Source organism: Oncorhynchus masou, chromosome 1 (genome assembly GCF_036934945.1).
Source record: "Oncorhynchus masou masou isolate Uvic2021 chromosome 1, UVic_Omas_1.1, whole genome shotgun sequence".
Classification (NCBI taxonomy): Eukaryota; Metazoa; Chordata; class Actinopteri; order Salmoniformes; family Salmonidae; genus Oncorhynchus; species Oncorhynchus masou.
The window spans coordinates 28,696,550-28,715,085 of NC_088212.1; the positions used below are offsets into that span (position 1 = coordinate 28,696,550).

Below are 18,536 nucleotides of genomic sequence, written 5' to 3' on the forward strand. Positions count from 1 at the left end.
AGCTAACATTACACGTCAGTTACACTACTAACTCAGCACTAGGAATATTTTTCTCTCCCTTCTTCTGTTAAGTCAAACATGTCAGTTGCACTACCTGCTCAGCACGGGGGATACATTTGTTTTTCTTCTGTTAAGTCAAAAAGCAGTTACCTTACCGGCTACATCAGTCAAATAAAGAGCAGCCAGTTTCTGATCTGCTTGCTTTTACAACTCTGAGAAAAAGCACAACATAGAGACAGCAGCTGCTGCACCATGCTGGTCAGAAGCTTTGCCTTCACACATCCCCCCAGACTAGCAAAAACTATTATATATAAAATACATATTTTTGTGTGTGTCCATTTCTACCAGCCCCACCCAAAAATAAATTTAAAAAAATGGTCCAGCCATTGCCAGATAGCCAATCCAGTATTCAGAATCTGACCAGCGTTTCCGCTCTGACCCGGTCATGTCTAGATGGGATACAGTTTATGTTAAATTGATGACAAACTATTTGGGGGATTTTAGCTAACCCTAACACACTTCTCTTAACCTGCTACGTTACTTCACCTAACCTGCTAGTAGCAGGCTGCTATGCAAAGTATATTTGGACATAAACTGTCTAATTTCTAGGCAAAACCCTCGCTGCTGACTGTGAACCTTGTTATCCCGACCATCTTGAACATGCGCAGAAAAAGCTCAAATCTGACGTTTGAGGAAGTTAGCTGCTAGAAACAAGATAACTTCAAAACAACATGTTGTGGAGCACACAGCAGGCATTGGTTAGTTGTTTGCTCATCATGGTGAAAATATATCATAGACTACTCTAGTGTAATTGGACATGTCTGTGATTGAATTTACTACGGAGCTCAGCTTGATAGCCTTGGTCAGCTGATGACGTTGTTGTTATTCTGCCTGCTAGCTAGCTATGCATTCCACACAATCTCTTGTGTCTTTTGTTCTACAGAAATGGTTCCATCAAATCTTGGGGAAGAAATGTCTACTGAAGTAACGTTGCCACCTGAGTGGGAGGACGATGAACGGATGAATTTCCTATTCTCCGACTTCAAAGAAAACCGAGATGTCAACACAAAAGATTGGGACAGTAAAATTGATTTCTGGACATCACTCATTCTTAAAATCTGCCGAAGTCGCGGAACCGTCTGTTTTAATTTGCAACTGTTGAACAAGATTTTTCAGAGAAAAGGATTTGTACCTTTGGGTTTGGGTACTGTCATTCGGTGCATGGCTAGGTAAAATATCAATGCAATGCCATCTGCTAAAATGTGAGAAAAACATAACCTACCTAGTCTCACTATCCTTACCTTACTGTACTTGTCTGTATTCCTGGCAGGGGCGGCAAGATTCAAAGAGAGTCAGAGTTTGCAGCAAATGTGGACTGTGGTTGGGTGTCTTGGGGTTTTGGCCTGTTGCTGGTGAAGCCTTTAAAATGGACATTTTCAACTCTTCTGGGTAGCAGTGGGGTTACTTTGGAGGAGTCATTTGTTGTCATTGAACTGGTAAAGGTGTGTATACTTAATTTAATTAATTCAAAACATGACCATGGGGCTAGCAAGCAGGTTTATCCATTTAACACTAACCTTTTATTTTCTGTATGTTTCCTTCAGGAAAAGGCAGCAGAATTGCTTGGTGTCTACTGGAGTTCTCCAGTGGCCAACTGCTCTCTCCTGTCCTTCCAGGAGCTCCAGACACTGTCATCCCATGTCTGTATTGATGAGAGTACCCTGTGTATGGCTCTGCTACAGCTGCAGAGGGAGAAGCAGGTCACAGTATCACTGCATGAAGGCGAGAAGGTGAGGATATGAGAATGCTTAATTGAAGTGAGCATATTATTAGACTACATTGTAGGCTGCAGTAACTCAGACCATTATCCATGAGATTTCACACACATTGTTATGAGGATAATGTCACTGTATCAATGTGTTGCATTGAGCCAATGTTTTGTTTGTTTTCACAGATTGTTAAGTTTTCTCAGCCAGGACAGGACCGTGTGTCTTCAGTCAGTGATGTGGACCTAGGCATCTATCAGCTACAGCGCAGTGAGAGACTGCTTGAAGTGCGGGTGGAGGCATTGGGTCTAGAGGCAGAGAAGTGCGTCCCTGAGACATCACTTAGCGTTGTCTTGTGTAGTCTCTAATCTTTAGTCTTACATTTTTTTTGTGTGTGTGATTTCTGCTTGTGCTGTATTATCTTTTTATAGGTGCAAAGAAGAAGCTCGGGTGTTGCTACGCGAAGGGAAGAAATCTCAGGTAGATTTACAATACTTTGATCCTGTGTTGACTTCTTGTCCTGCACCAAACTCAAACGCAACCAAAACTCTCTAAAAACAAGTCTCTCACCGTTGCCGCCTGCTATATACCACCTTCTGCCCCCAACTGTGCTCTGGACACCATATGTGAACTGATTTCCCCCCATCTATCTTCAGAGCTCGTGCTGCTAGGCGACCTAAACTGGAACATGCTTAACACCCCAGCCATCCTACAATCTAAGCTTGATGCCCTCAATCTCACACAAATTATCAATGAACCTACCAGGTACCACCCCAAAGCCGTAAACACGGGCACCCTCATAGAGATCATCCGAACCAACTTGCCCTCTAAATCACCTCTGCTGTTTTCAACCAAGATCTCAGTGATTCACTCCATCATTGCCTGCATCCGTAATGGGTCAGCAGTCAAACGACCTCCACTCATCACTGTCAAACGCTCCCTGAAACACTTCAGCGAGCAGGCCTTTCTAATCGACCTGGCCGGGGTATCCTGGAAGGATATTGATCTCATCCCGTCAGTAGAGGATGACTGGTTATCTTTTTTAAATGCCTTCCTCACCATCTTAAATAAGCATGCCCCATTCAAGAAATTTAGAACCAAGAACAGATATAGCCCTTGGTTCTCTCCAGACCTGACTGCCCTTAACCAGCACAAAAACATCCTATGGCGTTCTGCATTAGCATCGAACCGCCCCCGTGATATGCAACTTTTCAGGGAAGCCAGAAACCAATAGCCATGGCTTTTCTAACTGCCTGTGTATATCTTTTTAAAGCAGAAATTTGCTTCCTGCAACACAAACTCAAAACAGTTCTGGGACACTAAAGTCCATGGAGAATAAGAACACCTCCTCCCAGCTGCCCAATAGACAGAAGATAGGAAACACTGTCACCACCAATAAATCCACTATATTCGGAAATTTCAATAAGCATTTTTCTACGGCTGGCCAGGCTTTCCACCTGGCTACCCCTACCCCGGTCAACAGCACTGCACCCCCCACAGCAACTTGCCCAAGCCTTCCCCATTTCTCCTTCTCCCAAATCCAGTCAGCTGATGTTCTGAAAGAGCTGCAAAATCTGGACCCCTACAAATCAGCCGGGATAGACAATCTGGACCCTTTCTTTCTAAAATGATCTGCCGAAATTGTTGCCACCCCTATTACTAGCCTGTTCAACCTCTCTTTTGTGTCGTCTGAGATTCCCAAAGATTGTAAAGCAGCTGCGGTCATCCCCCTCTTCAAAGGGGGGACACTCTTGACCCAAATTGCTACATACCTATATCTATCCTACCCTGCCTTTCTAAGGTCTTTCGAAAGCCAAGTCAACAAACAGATTACCAACCATTTCGAATCCCACCATACCTTCTCCGCTATGCAATCTGGTTTCAGAGCTAGTCATGGGTGCACCTCAGCCACGCTCAAGGTCCTAAACGATATCTTAACCGCCATCGATAAGAAACAATACTGTGCAGCCGTATTCATTGACCTGGCCAAGGCTTTCGACTGTCAATCACCACATCCTCATCGGCAGACTCGACAGCCTTGGTTTCTCAAATGATTGCCTCGCCTGGTTCACCAACTACTTCTCTGATAAAGTTCAGTGTACCAAATTGGAGGGTCTGTTGTCCGGGCCTCTGGCAGTCTCTATGAGGGTGCCACAAGGTTCAATTCTTGGACTGACTCTCTTCTCTGTATACATCAATGATGTCGCTCTAGCAGCTGGTGAGTCTCTGATCCACCTCTACGCAGATGACACCATTCTGTATACTTCTGGCCCTTCTTTGGACACTGTTAACAACCCTCCAGGTGAGCTTCAATGCCATACAACTCTCCTTCCGTGGCCTCCAATTGCTCTTAAATACAAGTAAAACTAAATGTATGCTCTTCAACCGATCGCTGCCTGCACCTTGCCCGCCTGTCCAACATCACTACTCTGGATGTCTCTGACTTAGAATATGTGGACAACTACAAATACCTGGATGTCTGGTTAGACTGTAAACTCTCCTTCCAGACTCACATCAAACATCTCTAATCCAAAGTTAAATCTAGAATTGGCTTCCTATTTCGCAACAAAGCATCCTTCACTCATGCTGCCAAACATACCATTGTAAAACTGACCAACCTACCGATCCTCAACTTCGGTGATGTCATTTACAAAATAGCCTCCAATACCCTACTCAATAAATTGGATGCAGTCTATCACAGTGCCATCCGTTTTGTCACCAAAGCCCCATATACTACCCACCACTGTGACCTGAACGCTCTCGTTGGCTGGCCCTCGCTTCATACTCGTCGCCAAACCCACTGGCTCCAGGTCATCTACAAGACCCTGCTAGGTAAAGTCCCCCCTTATCTCAGCTCGCTGGTCACCATAGCAGCACCCACCTGTAGCACGCGCTCCAGCAGGTATATCTCTCTGGTCACCCCCAAAACCAATTCTTCCTTTGGCTGCCTCTCCTTCCAGTTCTCTGCTGCCAATGACTGGAACGAACTACAAAAATCTCTGAAACTGGAAACACTTATCTCCCTCACTAGCTTTAAGCACCAGCTATCAGAGCAGCTCACAGATTGCTGCACCTGTACATAACCCATCTATAATTTAGGCCAAACAACTACCTCTTTCCCTACTGTATTCATTTATTTATTTATTTTGCTCCTTTGCACCCCAGTATTTCTCTCTACTTTGCACATTCTTCCACTGCAAATCAACCATTCCAGTATTTTACTTGCTATATTGTATTTACTTCGCCACCATGGCCTTTTTTTTGCCTTTACCTCCCTTCTCTCACCTCACTTGCTCACATTGTATATAGACTTATTTTCTACTCTATTATTGACTGTATGTTTGTTTTACTCCATGTGTAACTCTGTCGTTGTATGTGTCGAACTGCTTTGCTTTATCTTGGCCAGGTCGCAATTGTAAATGAGAACTTGTTCTCAACTTGCCTACCTGGTAAAATAAAGGTGAAATAAAATGTAAAAAAATAAAAATGCAGTCTGGGAAACCTCAATACATTTTTCTCCCCAAGGCCCTGAGGTATTTGAGAAGCCGAAAGAGAGTTGAGAGGAAAGCAGATGGCTTAAATGCCCAGCTGGAGAATGTGAAGGGAATCTTGGACAGGATAGCAAATTCAGAGACGGACAAACTGGTGAGTATGCAACAACAACAACAATATAGCCAAAACAGAGCAAGCACTAAAGTTAATCTAAAATTTGCAATGTGAGTAATTTGTGGCTGTTGTCATCACTCTTCTTAGTTCTACATGCAGTAACTAAGGTATTCTGTTCTCTATGCCTCTTTCTGCTTGCTTCTATAGGTGATACAGGCATATCAGGCTGGAGTGTCAGCCCTGCGACTCTCTCTGAAGGATGGAACTGTAGAAGGAGCTGAGAGCCTTGTGGATCAAATCCAAGAGGTCAGACTCTTCTTCACTGGGACTGCATTTAGTTGCTGTTATTGACAGTGGTGTAAAAATGCTTTAAAGTACTACTTCGGTAGTTTTGAGGTATCTGTACTTCACTATTTATATTTTCTACAACTTACTTCACTACTCCATATATTTCCCCTGGTCATGCCTACTGCCTCAAATCTGGCGGACTCACTAAACACATGCTTCATTGGTAAATTATGTCTGAGTGTTGGAGCGTGCCCCTGGCTATCCATAAAAACAAGAATGGTGCCATCAGGTTTGCTTAATAAAAATGATTTGAAATTATTTTTTACTTTTGATACATAATTATTTTTAAAACCAAATACATTTAGTAGTATTTGTATTTTATTGGGTGACTTACTGAGTCATTTTCTTTTAAGGTATATTTTACTTGCACTCAAGTATGACAATTTGGTACTTTCTCCACCACTAATTGTTAGTTGTTGTATGTCCACATCAATCTAAATGTATTTTCTTGCCATTTGGTATTACAGTTGTGTGACACTCAGGATGAAATGAACCAAACTCTGGCTGGTGGAGCGCTCAACTCAAGTATGTCCTATCACATATATAATATCTACTTGGTTGTAGTGCCTAACTTAGACAATTTCATAATTACATTTCCAATATCCAGAGGGTCTGAGAAATGATCAATTATCCTATTGATATTTGTTTAGCGGATGCTGACACAGACGAGCTGGAGGATGAGCTGAGATCTTTATTGGAGAACTCTACTCTGGATAGGCCTTCCACACTTCCTGAAGTACCGTCACACCCTCTTTCACCTGTCAGGGAATCTGGTTCCCTTTGTGATGATCTGCTGTGTGCTTTGCCCTTAGTCCCTCAAAGCCTCTTCAATATCACAGATGAGGAACTGGACAAAGAGCTGGGCCGTCTAACACTTGCAGATACATGTATGCCTCTCTTGTTCCTTTATCTTTAAAATACTACCTCAAAAGAGGCTACTGAAGTAACCTTTGTTTACGCATCACTCCCTTAGGTCTTCAACAAAAAGATTGTACCGCGCCAGTGAAGACGGCTGAGTCTGCACAGTGACACCACTAATAAAAGAAGTCAACTGCAATATTAACCGGACCCTCAGTGTTTGGGCACAGTGATAGAAAAGTGTGATCTGTCTTTTGTAACATGCTTATTGATGTCTCTGATCACTGTCATACACTTTTAAAATGTATTTATAAGTGGCATTTTTTAAGTTTATTTATCATTTACTCTAATAAAGATATCGGTAACAATCATGATGCCAAATTATAAAGCCACTATTTCAGATTGACTGTAATGAGGTTGTGTTGTATGATATTAACTATGCCAAATACAGTGCATTCGGTTTAGTTTGCAGACCCCTTGATGCTTTCCACATTTTGTTACATCACAGCCTTATTCTAAAATGTATTAAATGATTTTCCCCCCTCAATCTACACACAATACGCCATAAGGACAAAGTGAAAATATGTTTGCAAATGTACACTGCTCAAAAAAATAAAGGGAACGCTAAAAGAACACATCCTAGATCTGAATGAATGAAATATTCTTATTAAATACTTTTTTCTTTACATAGTTGAATGTGCTGACAACAAAATCACACAAATTATCAATGGAAATCAAATTTATCAACCCATGGAGGTCTGGATTTGGAGTCACACTCAAAATTAAAGTGGAAAACCACACTACAGGCTGATCCAACTTTGATGTAATGTCCTTAAAAAAAGTCAAAATGAGGCTCAGTAGTGTGTGTGGCCTCCACGTGCCTGTATGACCTCCCTACAACGCCTGGGCATGCTCCTGATGAGGTGGCGGATGGTCTCCTGAGGGACCTCCTTCCAGACCTGGACTAAAGCATCCGCCAACTCCTGGACAGTCTGTGGTGCAACATGGCGTTGGTGGATGGAGCGAGACATGATGTCCCAGATGTTCTCAATTGGATTCAGGTCTGGGGAAAGGGGGGGCCAGTCCATAGCATCAATGCCTTCCTCTTGCAGGAACTGCTGACACACTCCAGCCACATAAGGTCTAACATTGTCTTGCATTAGGAGGAACCCAGGGCAAACCGTACCAGCATATGGTCTCACAAGTGGTCTGAGGATCTCATCTCTGTACCTAATAGCAGTCAGGCTACCTCTGGCGAGCACATGGAGGGCTGTGCAGCCCCATAAGAAATGCCACCCCACACCATGACTGCCCCACCGCCAAACCAGTCATGCTGGAGGATGTTGCAGGCAGCAGAATGTTCTCCACGGCATCTCCAGACTCTGTCACGTCTGTCACATGTGCTCAGTGTGAACCTGCTTTCGTCTGTGAAGAGCACAGGGCGCCAATGGCGAATTTGCCAATCTTGGTGTTCTCTGGCAAATGCCAAACGTCCTGCACGGTGTTGGGCTGTAAAGCCCAACCCCCACCTGTGGACGTCGGGCCCTCATACCACTCTCATGAAGTCTGTTTCTGACCGTTTGAGCAGACACATGCACATTTGTGGCCTGCTGGAGGTCATTTTGCAGGGCTCTGGCAGTGCTCCTCCTTCTCCTCCTTGCACAAAGGCGGAGGTAGCGGTCCTGCCTTCCCATGACATGGACTGTCTTAGTTCAGTAAGCAACAGTAAGCAAAGACACCGCCTGAGTCCCCCTCCAAAAAGGATCAGAGGATGCTCCCAATTTCACAACCCTGAGCAAGCAAGCTATACCAGTGAAAGCCGCCAGGGAGTGCCAATGATTTAAAAACATTCGTACCGCACCTTTTACTAGCTACGTCACATCTGCCTGACATGCGCACTGAATACTAGCTAGTTAGGGTGCTGTTAGCGCATCCTCCCAATAGTATTAGTAACAATATTCAGCAGCAAACGAGCTAATGTAAATGTTATGCAACTAAGTCGTTCGAAACGCAACAGTAAGTACATTTTAAGTTTGGTTTTAGATGGAGCGTGGGCACAGCATACTCCTAGTACAGGGCAGGGGCTAACGGTAGCCTAGCAATACCCTGGCTATCGTCGTTGTTTAACCAGTGATCTGTTTGTTTCGCTAGCCAGAATCCAAACATTCGCCCGCTTAATACGCTTGCTAGCTAGCTAACTAACAGGTATATTGTTTATCCAATTGACTGGGAAACGCTACATAGCCAGCTAACGTATTGTCTTAGCTAACTAAACCAGCTAACTCGTTGAAATCGGACCAGTATCATTACATTATTATGCAATGCAGTACGTGGCAGTTGTGCCGATGGATGCGCTAGTGGCCAAATGTCACCATTGGTATTGACACGCGTTTGTATCGATGTCATCAGTAATAATTACTGCTTCGCTTGTAGCTAACGTGTTTATTTTATTTTATCAAGACAATGAGCAGATGGAGAAATGGTGAGGCTCTGAAGCCAACATCCCAGACTCGTGTCCCCTTTGAATGATTTTCATCCAGTGAACTAGGACAGTCCACGTCATGGGAAGGTAGGCTCGACCGACTGAGTAGAGGACTAGGAATTGTTACCCTTTAATTATTATTCCATGGTCGGCATGCATGCCGCTATTGCATAGACTAGTCAACGTGTATTTTACCATACATACCAAGGTCCCGCTTGTCCTTACAGGATCAGCTTCTCGTGCCTCCCAGCCTCCTGGCACTTCAGCCTGTCACCCCTGGTTCTTCCTCGTCTACTGCTACCTTCATTCAGGCAGCTACTCTTATTTGGTCTGCTGGTGGGATTGCTAGGACTGCTTTACCTGTTGTTGGTAACAGGAAAGGGCCAGGACATCTGGATCAGAAAGGACAACTACTTCCATAGGTGAGTCACTAGTAGCGGCACATTAGAAGATACCGTTACATATTCCTGTAAAGACAAGAAAATGTTTGGCTGAATTTGGCTTACAATTGTCAACTTTTCATTCACCTCTGATCACCAGACACTTGGCGAGAGTCACAGATGTGGAGGCCACTGACACCAGCAATCCCAACCTGAACTACGGTTTGGTGGTAGACTGCGGCAGCAGTGGCTCCAGGGTGTTTGTGTATTGTTGGCCCCAGCACAATGGTAATCCCCATGATCTGCTTGACATACGACAGATGAGAGACCAGCACAGGAAACCAGTGGTCATGAAGATCAAGCCAGGTGAGACATACCTGGTTGCTGATGACTGGTGTGCTGCTGGGAAGAGCCACATGTATGCATTTCCACTCTGGTTTCATAATGTAAACTCAACAAAAAAATAAACGTCATCTCACTGTCAACTGCGTTTATTTTCAGCAAACTTAATCATGTGTAAATATTTGTATGAATGTAAGATTCATCAACTGAGACAAACTGATCAAGTTCCACAGACATGTGACTAACAGAAATTGAATGTGTCCCTGAACAAAGGGGGGGTCGAAATCAAAAGTAACACTCAGTATCTGGTGTGGCCACCAGCTGCATTAAGCACTGTCGTGCATCTCCTCATGGACTGCACCAGATTTGCCAGTTCTTGCTGTGAGATATTACCCCACTCTTCCAACAAGGCACCTGCAAGTTCTCTGACATTTATAGGGGGAATGGCCCTTGCCCTAGCCCTCACCCTCCGATCCAACAGGTCCTAGACGTGCTCAATGGGATTGAGATCCGGAATCTTCGCTGGCAATGGCAGAACACTGACTTTCCTGTCTTGCAGGAAATCACACACAGAACAAGCAGTATGGCTGGTGGAATTGTCATGCTGGGGGGTCATGTCAGGATGATCCTGCAGGAAGGGTACCACATGAGGGAGGATGATGTCTTCCCTGTAACGCACAGCGTTGAGATTGCCTGCAATGACAACAAGCTCAGTCCGATGATGCTGTGACACAACGCCCCAGACCATGACGGACCCTCCACCTCCAAATCGATCCCGCTCCAGAGTACAGGCCTCGATATAATGCTCATTCCTTTGACGATAAACAGGAATCTAACCATCACCCCTGGTGAGACAAAACCGCGACTCGTCAGTGAAGAGCACTTTTTGCCAGTCCTGTCTGGTCCAGCGACGGTGGGTTTGTGCCCATAGGCAACGTTGTTGCCGGTGAAGTCTGGTGTGGACCTGCCTTACAACAGGCCTACAAGCCCTCAGTCCAGCCTCTCTCAGCCTATTGCGGACAGTCTGAGCACTGATGGAGGGATTGTGCGTACCTGGTGTAACTCAGGCAGTTGTTGCTATCCTGTACTTGTGCCACAGGTGTGATGTTCGGATGTACCGATCCTGTGCAGGTGTTGTTACACGTGGTCTGCCACTGCGAGGATGATCAGCTGTCCATCCTGTCTCCCTGTAGCGCTATCTTTGGCGTCTCACAGTATGGACATTGCAATTTATTGCCCTGGCCACATCTGCAGTCCTCATGCCTCCTTGCAGCATGCCTAAGGCACGTTCACGCAGATGAGCAGGGACCCGTGGCATCTTTATTTTGGTGTTTTTCAGCATCAGTAGGAAGGCCTCTTTAGTGTCCTAAGTTTTTATAACTGTGACCTTTAATTGCCTACCGGGCTGTAAGCTGTTAGTGTCTTAAAAAAGAAATCCTGTTTAACGGGATCAAATTCGACAACATCCGGTGAAATCGGAGCGCGCCAAATACAAAATCGTAATATTAAACATGAATGAAAATACAAGTGTTTTACATCGTTTAAAAGCGTAATTTCTTGTTAATCCACCCGCCATGTCAGATTTCAAAAAGGCTTTACGACAAAAGCATACTATGCGATTATGAGGACAGTGCCCCACGTATAAAAGCATTAAACATTTTCCAAACCAGCAGAGTCGTCACGAAAGTCAGAAATGGCAATAAAATAAATCACTTACCTTTGAAGATCTTCCTCTGTTTGCAATCCCAAGGGGCCCAGCTACACATCAAATGGTCGTTTTGTTCGATGAAGTCCTTTATATCCCAAAAAGGTCAGTTTCGTTGGCGCGCTTGATTCAGTAATCCACCTGTTTCCCTCGTTCAAAATGCATACAAATTAACCCCAAAAGTTACTGATAAACTTCATCCAAACAAGTCAAACAACATTTCTAATCAATCCTCGGGTACCCTAATATGTAAATAAACGGTACAATTTAAGATGGAGAATAGTATGTTCATTACCGGAGATGAATAACGAAGTGTGCACCCTCATCCACACACGCCACAATACTACAGTCAAAATGGGAGCCACCTAGGAAAACAAAAAATTCTAGCTCATTTAAAAAATTAAACAAGCCTCAAACTCTTTATAAAGACTTGGCAGCTAGTGGAAGCCCTAGGAACTGCAATCTGGAAGGTATTCCTTTGATTTTCCCATAAACAAGGATTTTGATGGGCAGATTCCTGCCATATCAGTTCTGTTATACTCAGACATTATTTGAACAGTTTTAGAAACTTCAGAGTTTTCTATCCAATACTACCAATTATATGCATATCCTAGCTTCTGGGCCTGAGTTACAGGCAGTTTACTTTGGGCATGTCAGTCAACCGAATTACCGAATACGGCCCTCAAGAAGTTAACTGTTCCACAGGTGCATGTTCCTTAATTGTTTATGGTTCATTGAACAAGCATGGGAAACAGTGTTTAAACCCTATACAATGATGACCTGTGAAGTTATTTGGATTTTTACAAATTATCTTTAGAAGTTTAGAAGACATTGGTTTAGTTTAAAGCACTTATCCATTCCACCCAATAAAGACAGCCATGGTCTTAATACTTTTTTGTAGGCATCTCAGAGCTTGCAAAAACACCAGAGAAGGCCAGTGATTACATCCACCCCCTGCTGAGCTTTGCTGCCCAGCACATCCCCAAACTCAAGCACCAGGAGACCCCTCTGTACATCCTGTGCACGGCTGGAATGAGGGTGCTGTCTGACAGGTACACCCCAACTTAGTATTTGTTATCTTGAGATGGAAACTTGCTAGTGTTTATTTTTTATTACCGCTGTGACCTCCCATGTTAACTAACATTGGCTTATTTCCTCTTTTTCAGTCAACAGGAAGCACTTCTGGAGGATCTACGGACCGATATCCCTGTACATTTCAACTTCCTCTTTTCTGATTCCCATGTGGAGGTCATTTCTGGCAAGCAGGAAGGTGAGCTAACCTGTTTTAGAGTAGCAGGCAAGCTAAACACTGGCCATTCAACATTGAGATGTCACCATCTGTGTTGAAAATATGTGGAAATGCTGGAATATATAAATTATCCTTGTTTTTGGACAGGTGTGTATGCATGGATTGGAATCAACTTTGTCCTTGGAAGGTTTAATCATGTGGCTAGTGGTAAGTATCTAAATACATTTCCTTAAGAGATCTGCATATCGTCACACTGAATACTTTAATTCCCTTATTTTACTTACCTCTGACACCACTTTATTTGTCTTTCATTATTTTTCTTCAATGGGACCCGTGGCTCCTTCCCCTATCCTTCCTATAGAGAGGGATGCAGTTGTAGAGGTGCAGGTACCTGGAGGTGACCAGCAGGAGGCGCTGGTGAGGAAAAGGACCGCTGGTGTTCTGGACATGGGGGGTGTCTCCACTCAGATAGCATATGAAGTGCCCAAAACTGTAAGCTTTGCTTCTCCACAACAGGTTATTATCAACAACAATTTCCCTTTTTTGTGCTCTTTTTTTAATTTGTCACTCACTCATTTTCTCTTCCCACCACTCATTCCCTGGTTAAACCTGTAAACATCATGTTTGTCCTCTGGAGATGAAGTCCTCTCCATTCAGAGTGGATTATTGGAGGTCTGCTCTAAAGATAAGCCTGCTGCATTGCTTCATAGTAGAATGTGTTAGTTCAAACTCTAAAGGTAGACTCCGCAATTTGATATAAACGCATACAATAAACCGCATAGTGGGGTAATTTCTGCAACAGCTAAGAGCGTTAAAGTGCAAGAATCAACTTCTTCGCTGTTTTTGGTCCTCTGGCTACCATGCTGTAACAGCATGAAGCGAACCCATGCACACACGCGCAGATATTGTCTGTAGCTAGCTTTCCATCCAACTGGCAACAGATTTTCATGCAAATATTTTAAAATCGCATTTTCCCACCAGATTCCATCAAATTGACTTGTGGATAAATGGCTGTGTGATGACGTAGTGAACATAAAACAACAAAATAATACTTTTGCAGTTAAATAAATACTAGTTAAATGGATTTCCATTGCATTTAACTCTACTCTCAAAAAATGTTGCATTATATAGCGAGTTTGCCCACAACAGCTCGCAGATACAGTGTAGGTAGGGCCTACATTAGATCTATTATTATGGACAAAATAGATCATATCACCTGAATAAGATCCTCAATATTTATTGGAAAGGAGCATCAAGCTCATCACCTTGCACTTTCACCACCCTGTGAAGTTTCATCTGTAGCCTAACAAACTGCATGGTTTCCCGACGAGTCGTAGGAGGACCACAAATGTTATTGGGTGACTTTACTTCAATATGATGGTTATAATATCAATATTTGTGTGTAAGTGTTAACGCTGACATTTCTTACATAATTGTTCCGACACAAAGATCCCACCATGTCTAGCTTATTTTATCTTGTCGACATTTAGATACCGACAAATCTTCTGTTTCCATCAGGCCTGTTATGACTTTTTTTTAAAAATTTTATCCAACATGTACTGTACTTGCATAAAAAGGTTGAATGGAAACCTGGTTTCTGTGTGAGAGCAAAGTTTTGCATCTCGCTCATCTCAATATCTACCGTGCTGCTCGTGGCAAAGTCATTTTGCTGAGTCTACTTTTAAGATCACAGAACATGCTTAAGAGCCATCGTGCAAAACATCCATGACCAGATGATAATAATACATTCATTTAAAGAAGTCCAAGTCCATCAGCTTTTCAGTCCTGCGCAATTATTTTTGCCAGTTCACAAAAATGTTTGGTTTTCTATTTACTATGACAATTTGCATGCGCTCTTACTCTTGTAGTTTTTGCTCTCCACTGAATGTAATTCACCTGCAGTTTTTTTTCTAAATGCGAAACTTCATAGAACTGTCGTCTTGATCAAAGTTTCTTTAAGTAAATGGTTGTTACACATATAGACAGTCCTAGATAAAATAATGTAATTTCCTGTCTGATATTGAATGTTTGATTTTTATAGGAGGAAGTGGCCAAGAACTTACTTGCGGAGTTCAACCTGGGTTGCGATGCCCACCGGACAGAGCATGTCTACCGGGTGTATGTGTCCACCTTCCTGGGCTTTGGAGGCAATGCTGCTCGACAAAGATATGAGGAGAGCATTGTCAGGAACACTCTCACTAAAAACAAGTAAGAACCTTTAACACATGCTATGATAGCTAATGATACTGATAGTTTACTAGTTTGACATTGCACAGTGCTGTCATTATGGAGAGCTCATTTTAGTTGGTTTGCCCAGGCTCCTGGGTCTGCATGTAGGTGAAACGTCAGAGTCCCCCCTGCTCGACCCGTGTCTACCCACAGACCTGCAGGACGAGGTGGGGCCAGCGACACAGAAACTCCACCTGCGTGGCACAGGTGATTTTGATCACTGCAGACAGCTGCTTCAGCCCTTCCTTAACCGCACCAACGAGACTCACTCCTCCCTCAATGGCATCTACCAGCCTCCCATCGACTACCCCAACAGCCAGTTCTATGGGTTCTCTGAATTCTACTACTGCACAGAGGATGTGTTGCGCATGGGCGGTGATTTTAACTCCTCAAAGTATTCCGTTGCTGCCAAGGTGAGGTCTTACCACAGCAAAGCAGCACTTCTTCAATGTAGTTGGCACTCCTAACTGCATGGAAATGCATGTATTTCACCATAGCTTAGGCTAATTGCAGTAAGATGGTGGCTGTTTACAATCAACATTGTGCTTCATCTCCAGGGTTACTGCGCCACCCAGTGGAGATCTCTGAAAGAGCGATTTGACTCAGGCTTATATGCATCTCACGCTGATGTTCACAGACTCAAGTAAGTCCCAGCTCTGGCTCTTTAGTAAGACTTGAGTCCAGTAATAGTAAAGAGTTGTCGGGGAGAATTCATGTAAACATTTGTCTTGTGTGCAGGTACCAGTGTTTTAAATCAGCCTGGATGTATGAGGTATTCCACTCAGGCTTCTCCTTCCCTGTAGACTACAAAAACCTGAGGACTGCCCTCTTAGTTTATGATAAAGAGGTACAATGGACTCTTGGAGCCATCCTTTACAGAACCCGCTTTCTACCTTTAAGGTAAGAGAACACTTGCTGTCACACTTCATCATGCTTTTAACACTGATACGCCAATATATTTTTGCTGATTAGGATATGGAGAAAACTTGCACTATTTTACATTCCTTTCCAAGGGATATTCAGCAGGAGACCCTCAAAGGAGTCCACGCCCACTGGCGTCACAGCTTCTCCTTTGTCAACAACCACTACTTGTTTCTGGCCTGCTTCCTGGTTGTCTTCCTCTCCATCTTGCTCTACTTGCTGCGACTCCGACGTATCCACAGCTGTACCACGCAGCGCTGCACTCCCTCTACTGTTGAGTGGTTAGAGGAGGGTCTGGGATCCCCCTCACTCCCTATCACCCTCTAGACTTAAGCTTTCACGCCAAAACCAGCTCCTTTCCCTTGCTGGAGTCCCTATGCCTGCACTTTTATGTTCAGGCCTTCATTTGTTAGCTGGTAATGACAAAACTCTAAAACTGAGTTGGATTTTGAATGAATCCAATGAACAGAGAAACAGCACTGGGAGGGACTCTGGTATGGGAGATCTTGCATGTTGAGTGTGCATACTTGAGTTAACCATGAGATTGTCTTATTTATTTTTAATGATGTCAAAATCTGTCTTTTTTTATGTTGCTGGAAATATGAACTAGGTACTTGGTGTGTAACTCCTTGCCTGAGGTTTGAGAGCTCCCCATGTATACTTTATCCAGTCACGCAGGTTTCGTTAAAGCTTCCTGTAAGGTTCGAATTGCAGCTGCCGCATAACTTCCCCTAATTAGTCAATCAAAAAACAACACATTTTTAAAGAAAGTCCTTAAATTACTGTCTTTTCCAATTAGTGCACAGAATTGAATCAATGTGAAAAGAGGAGCAGGTTCGAGGATGATAGTGAAACCGTTACTGTTTAGAGTACATACTGTATTAGCTCATATGTATAGATTCTCTGTACTTGAGTGGAGTTTCACTTCCTTTCCTGTCACATTATCCTGATGCAATTGAATATGTTTCTGTACTAGGGGCTCTGTTTGTCGTTTGGGTGCATGATTAGTGAATGCTTATTTATTGTGTGGAGGAATGGTGTATGCCTCTGCTTCCCCTCTGTACTCCTCAGTGTAGACGGACACCTGTCATATTCTGTCACCGCTTCTTTTATTTACTTTAGTTTCTTTTGTATCCTTTGTTCTGCCTTCAATTGCAGAACAGGCAGCATCTAACAAAGCTGCAATGGCGCAATATTTATTGTCTTATCACTGGAGAGACACTCCAGATGAATCCACACAGGGCTCAGAGCTACAGTAGGGTAAAGAATGTCTGTCTTTTCAGCTCAATGGTGTCATGTGATGGGGTGCAGATAATTTGAAATCTCGGCAAACACACTGGGCTTCGTTTTCAGAAGCTGTGATATCACTGCTGTAAAGGGGTTAGTTTATGAAAGCATATATGCCATATTTATATTGAAGGGTGTACTTAAATCAATTCACAGTTTGCACATGATTTTTGTTTTGTTTTACAATACCATTGGTGTTGAATAATAAAGAGATTGTTTTGAGACTTATGGTTCAAAATATCAACGAAAGCTCCAAAAATCATCAAACGCAATCTGTTGATTTTCACTTGTGTTCACGTGGAATATATTGGGTGCCCTCGTTGTCTTGAGGAGAGTTGGAAGGAAATTGCTGATGAGTTTGAGTCCCCGTTGGTTATGTAAGTATTGAGTAAATAAACACATGCATATTTACAGCAGCCATGGTCAGGGTTTACACGTCCCCAGTAGCACGGGAAGAAAAGGAGTGTTAAAAAGGATATCAATCAAGACGACTAGGCTGCAGTCGGCCACTAATGACCAGGTCACCCAAGCCTATTAGAGGCCATGTTGTTGTAGCCGGCCTGTCAGAGTCTGGGTGACCAGGTTGGAAACACTGCACTATGGGGGTTTGTTTTCACTCTTCTCCCTATCTGTCCTGTGTTACATTTCAGGTCTGCCAGCTGGTGATGGATGAGTCTGACGAGGACGTTAGTTTAATACAGGTTGACCATTAAGATGGGAAATGTAAATACTGCATTGAACAGATTACATGCAATGCATTTTACAGATTCGTCTATTTTCACTATGAAATTGTCCTGTAATTGTGAGAAATGCTTAGAGCTGAAACAACAGTATTTAACTGGTCAAATTGTTTAGCTTAGGTAGTGGTCATTAATTCAAAGTGCCAGAGACTAGAGACAGTAGCTGCCTGAGATCTGCATTTTGCATTTGTAAATTCAGTAAAGGTCTAACCTCACAAACCTCCTGCTGGCCTATACTATTCCTGTCACAGATAACCTTATCGCAATGTCCATATGGAATTATAGAAAGTACATACTACATGCATAATTGCACATCACAGGTGCTTTTTGATGCTCTGTCTGCACCCTATAGCATTTTAAAACACAGGAAACTGAGGTCTCCGCAGCCAATGGTTTGAATTACAATAGTGGGCATTGTTATCCATGGTAGCATTTTACAGTTACACTGTAAGTAAATCAAATTGTATTTGTCACATACACATGGTTAGCAGATGTTAATGCGAGTGTAGCGAAATGCTTGTGCTTCTAGTTCCGACAATGCAGTAATAACCAACAAGTAATCTAACAAACAATTCCAAAACTACTGTCTTATACACACAAGTGTAAGGGGATAAAGAATATGT

The 18,536-nt window shown here is 43.2% G+C and overlaps 2 protein-coding genes across 3 annotated transcripts; both read left to right on the top strand.

Annotated features, from left to right (window-relative positions):
* Positions 1 to 648: 648 nt before the first annotated feature.
* LOC135541306 (charged multivesicular body protein 7-like) lies at positions 649 to 7,211 on the top strand. Its single transcript, XM_064967456.1, has 11 exons — positions 649 to 758; positions 944 to 1,229; positions 1,331 to 1,502; positions 1,605 to 1,790; positions 1,955 to 2,088; positions 2,198 to 2,246; positions 5,292 to 5,411; positions 5,580 to 5,678; positions 6,188 to 6,245; positions 6,371 to 6,607; positions 6,694 to 7,211. Exons 2-11 carry the CDS (start codon positions 946 to 948, stop codon positions 6,747 to 6,749), a joined length of 1,395 nt encoding a protein of 464 aa, XP_064823528.1. The 5' UTR covers positions 649 to 758; positions 944 to 945; the 3' UTR covers positions 6,750 to 7,211.
* A 1,259-nt stretch (positions 7,212 to 8,470) lies between these two features.
* On the top strand, positions 8,471 to 17,397 carry LOC135541311 (ectonucleoside triphosphate diphosphohydrolase 4-like). Of its 2 annotated transcripts, none has more exons than XM_064967471.1 (13): positions 8,471 to 8,594; positions 9,039 to 9,147; positions 9,288 to 9,482; positions 9,601 to 9,806; positions 12,389 to 12,539; positions 12,654 to 12,757; positions 12,884 to 12,943; positions 13,098 to 13,252; positions 14,778 to 14,944; positions 15,054 to 15,378; positions 15,523 to 15,608; positions 15,704 to 15,865; positions 15,979 to 17,397. In XM_064967471.1, the coding sequence occupies exons 2-13, from the start codon at positions 9,140 to 9,142 to the stop codon at positions 16,211 to 16,213; spliced, it is 1,854 nt and encodes a 617-aa protein (XP_064823543.1). In that variant the 5' UTR covers positions 8,471 to 8,594; positions 9,039 to 9,139; the 3' UTR covers positions 16,214 to 17,397. The 2 variants fall into 2 exon arrangements, with proteins under 2 accessions (XP_064823543.1, XP_064823551.1); XM_064967479.1 differs by having other exon boundaries at positions 13,098 to 13,228.
* Positions 17,398 to 18,536: the final 1,139 nt, after the last annotated feature.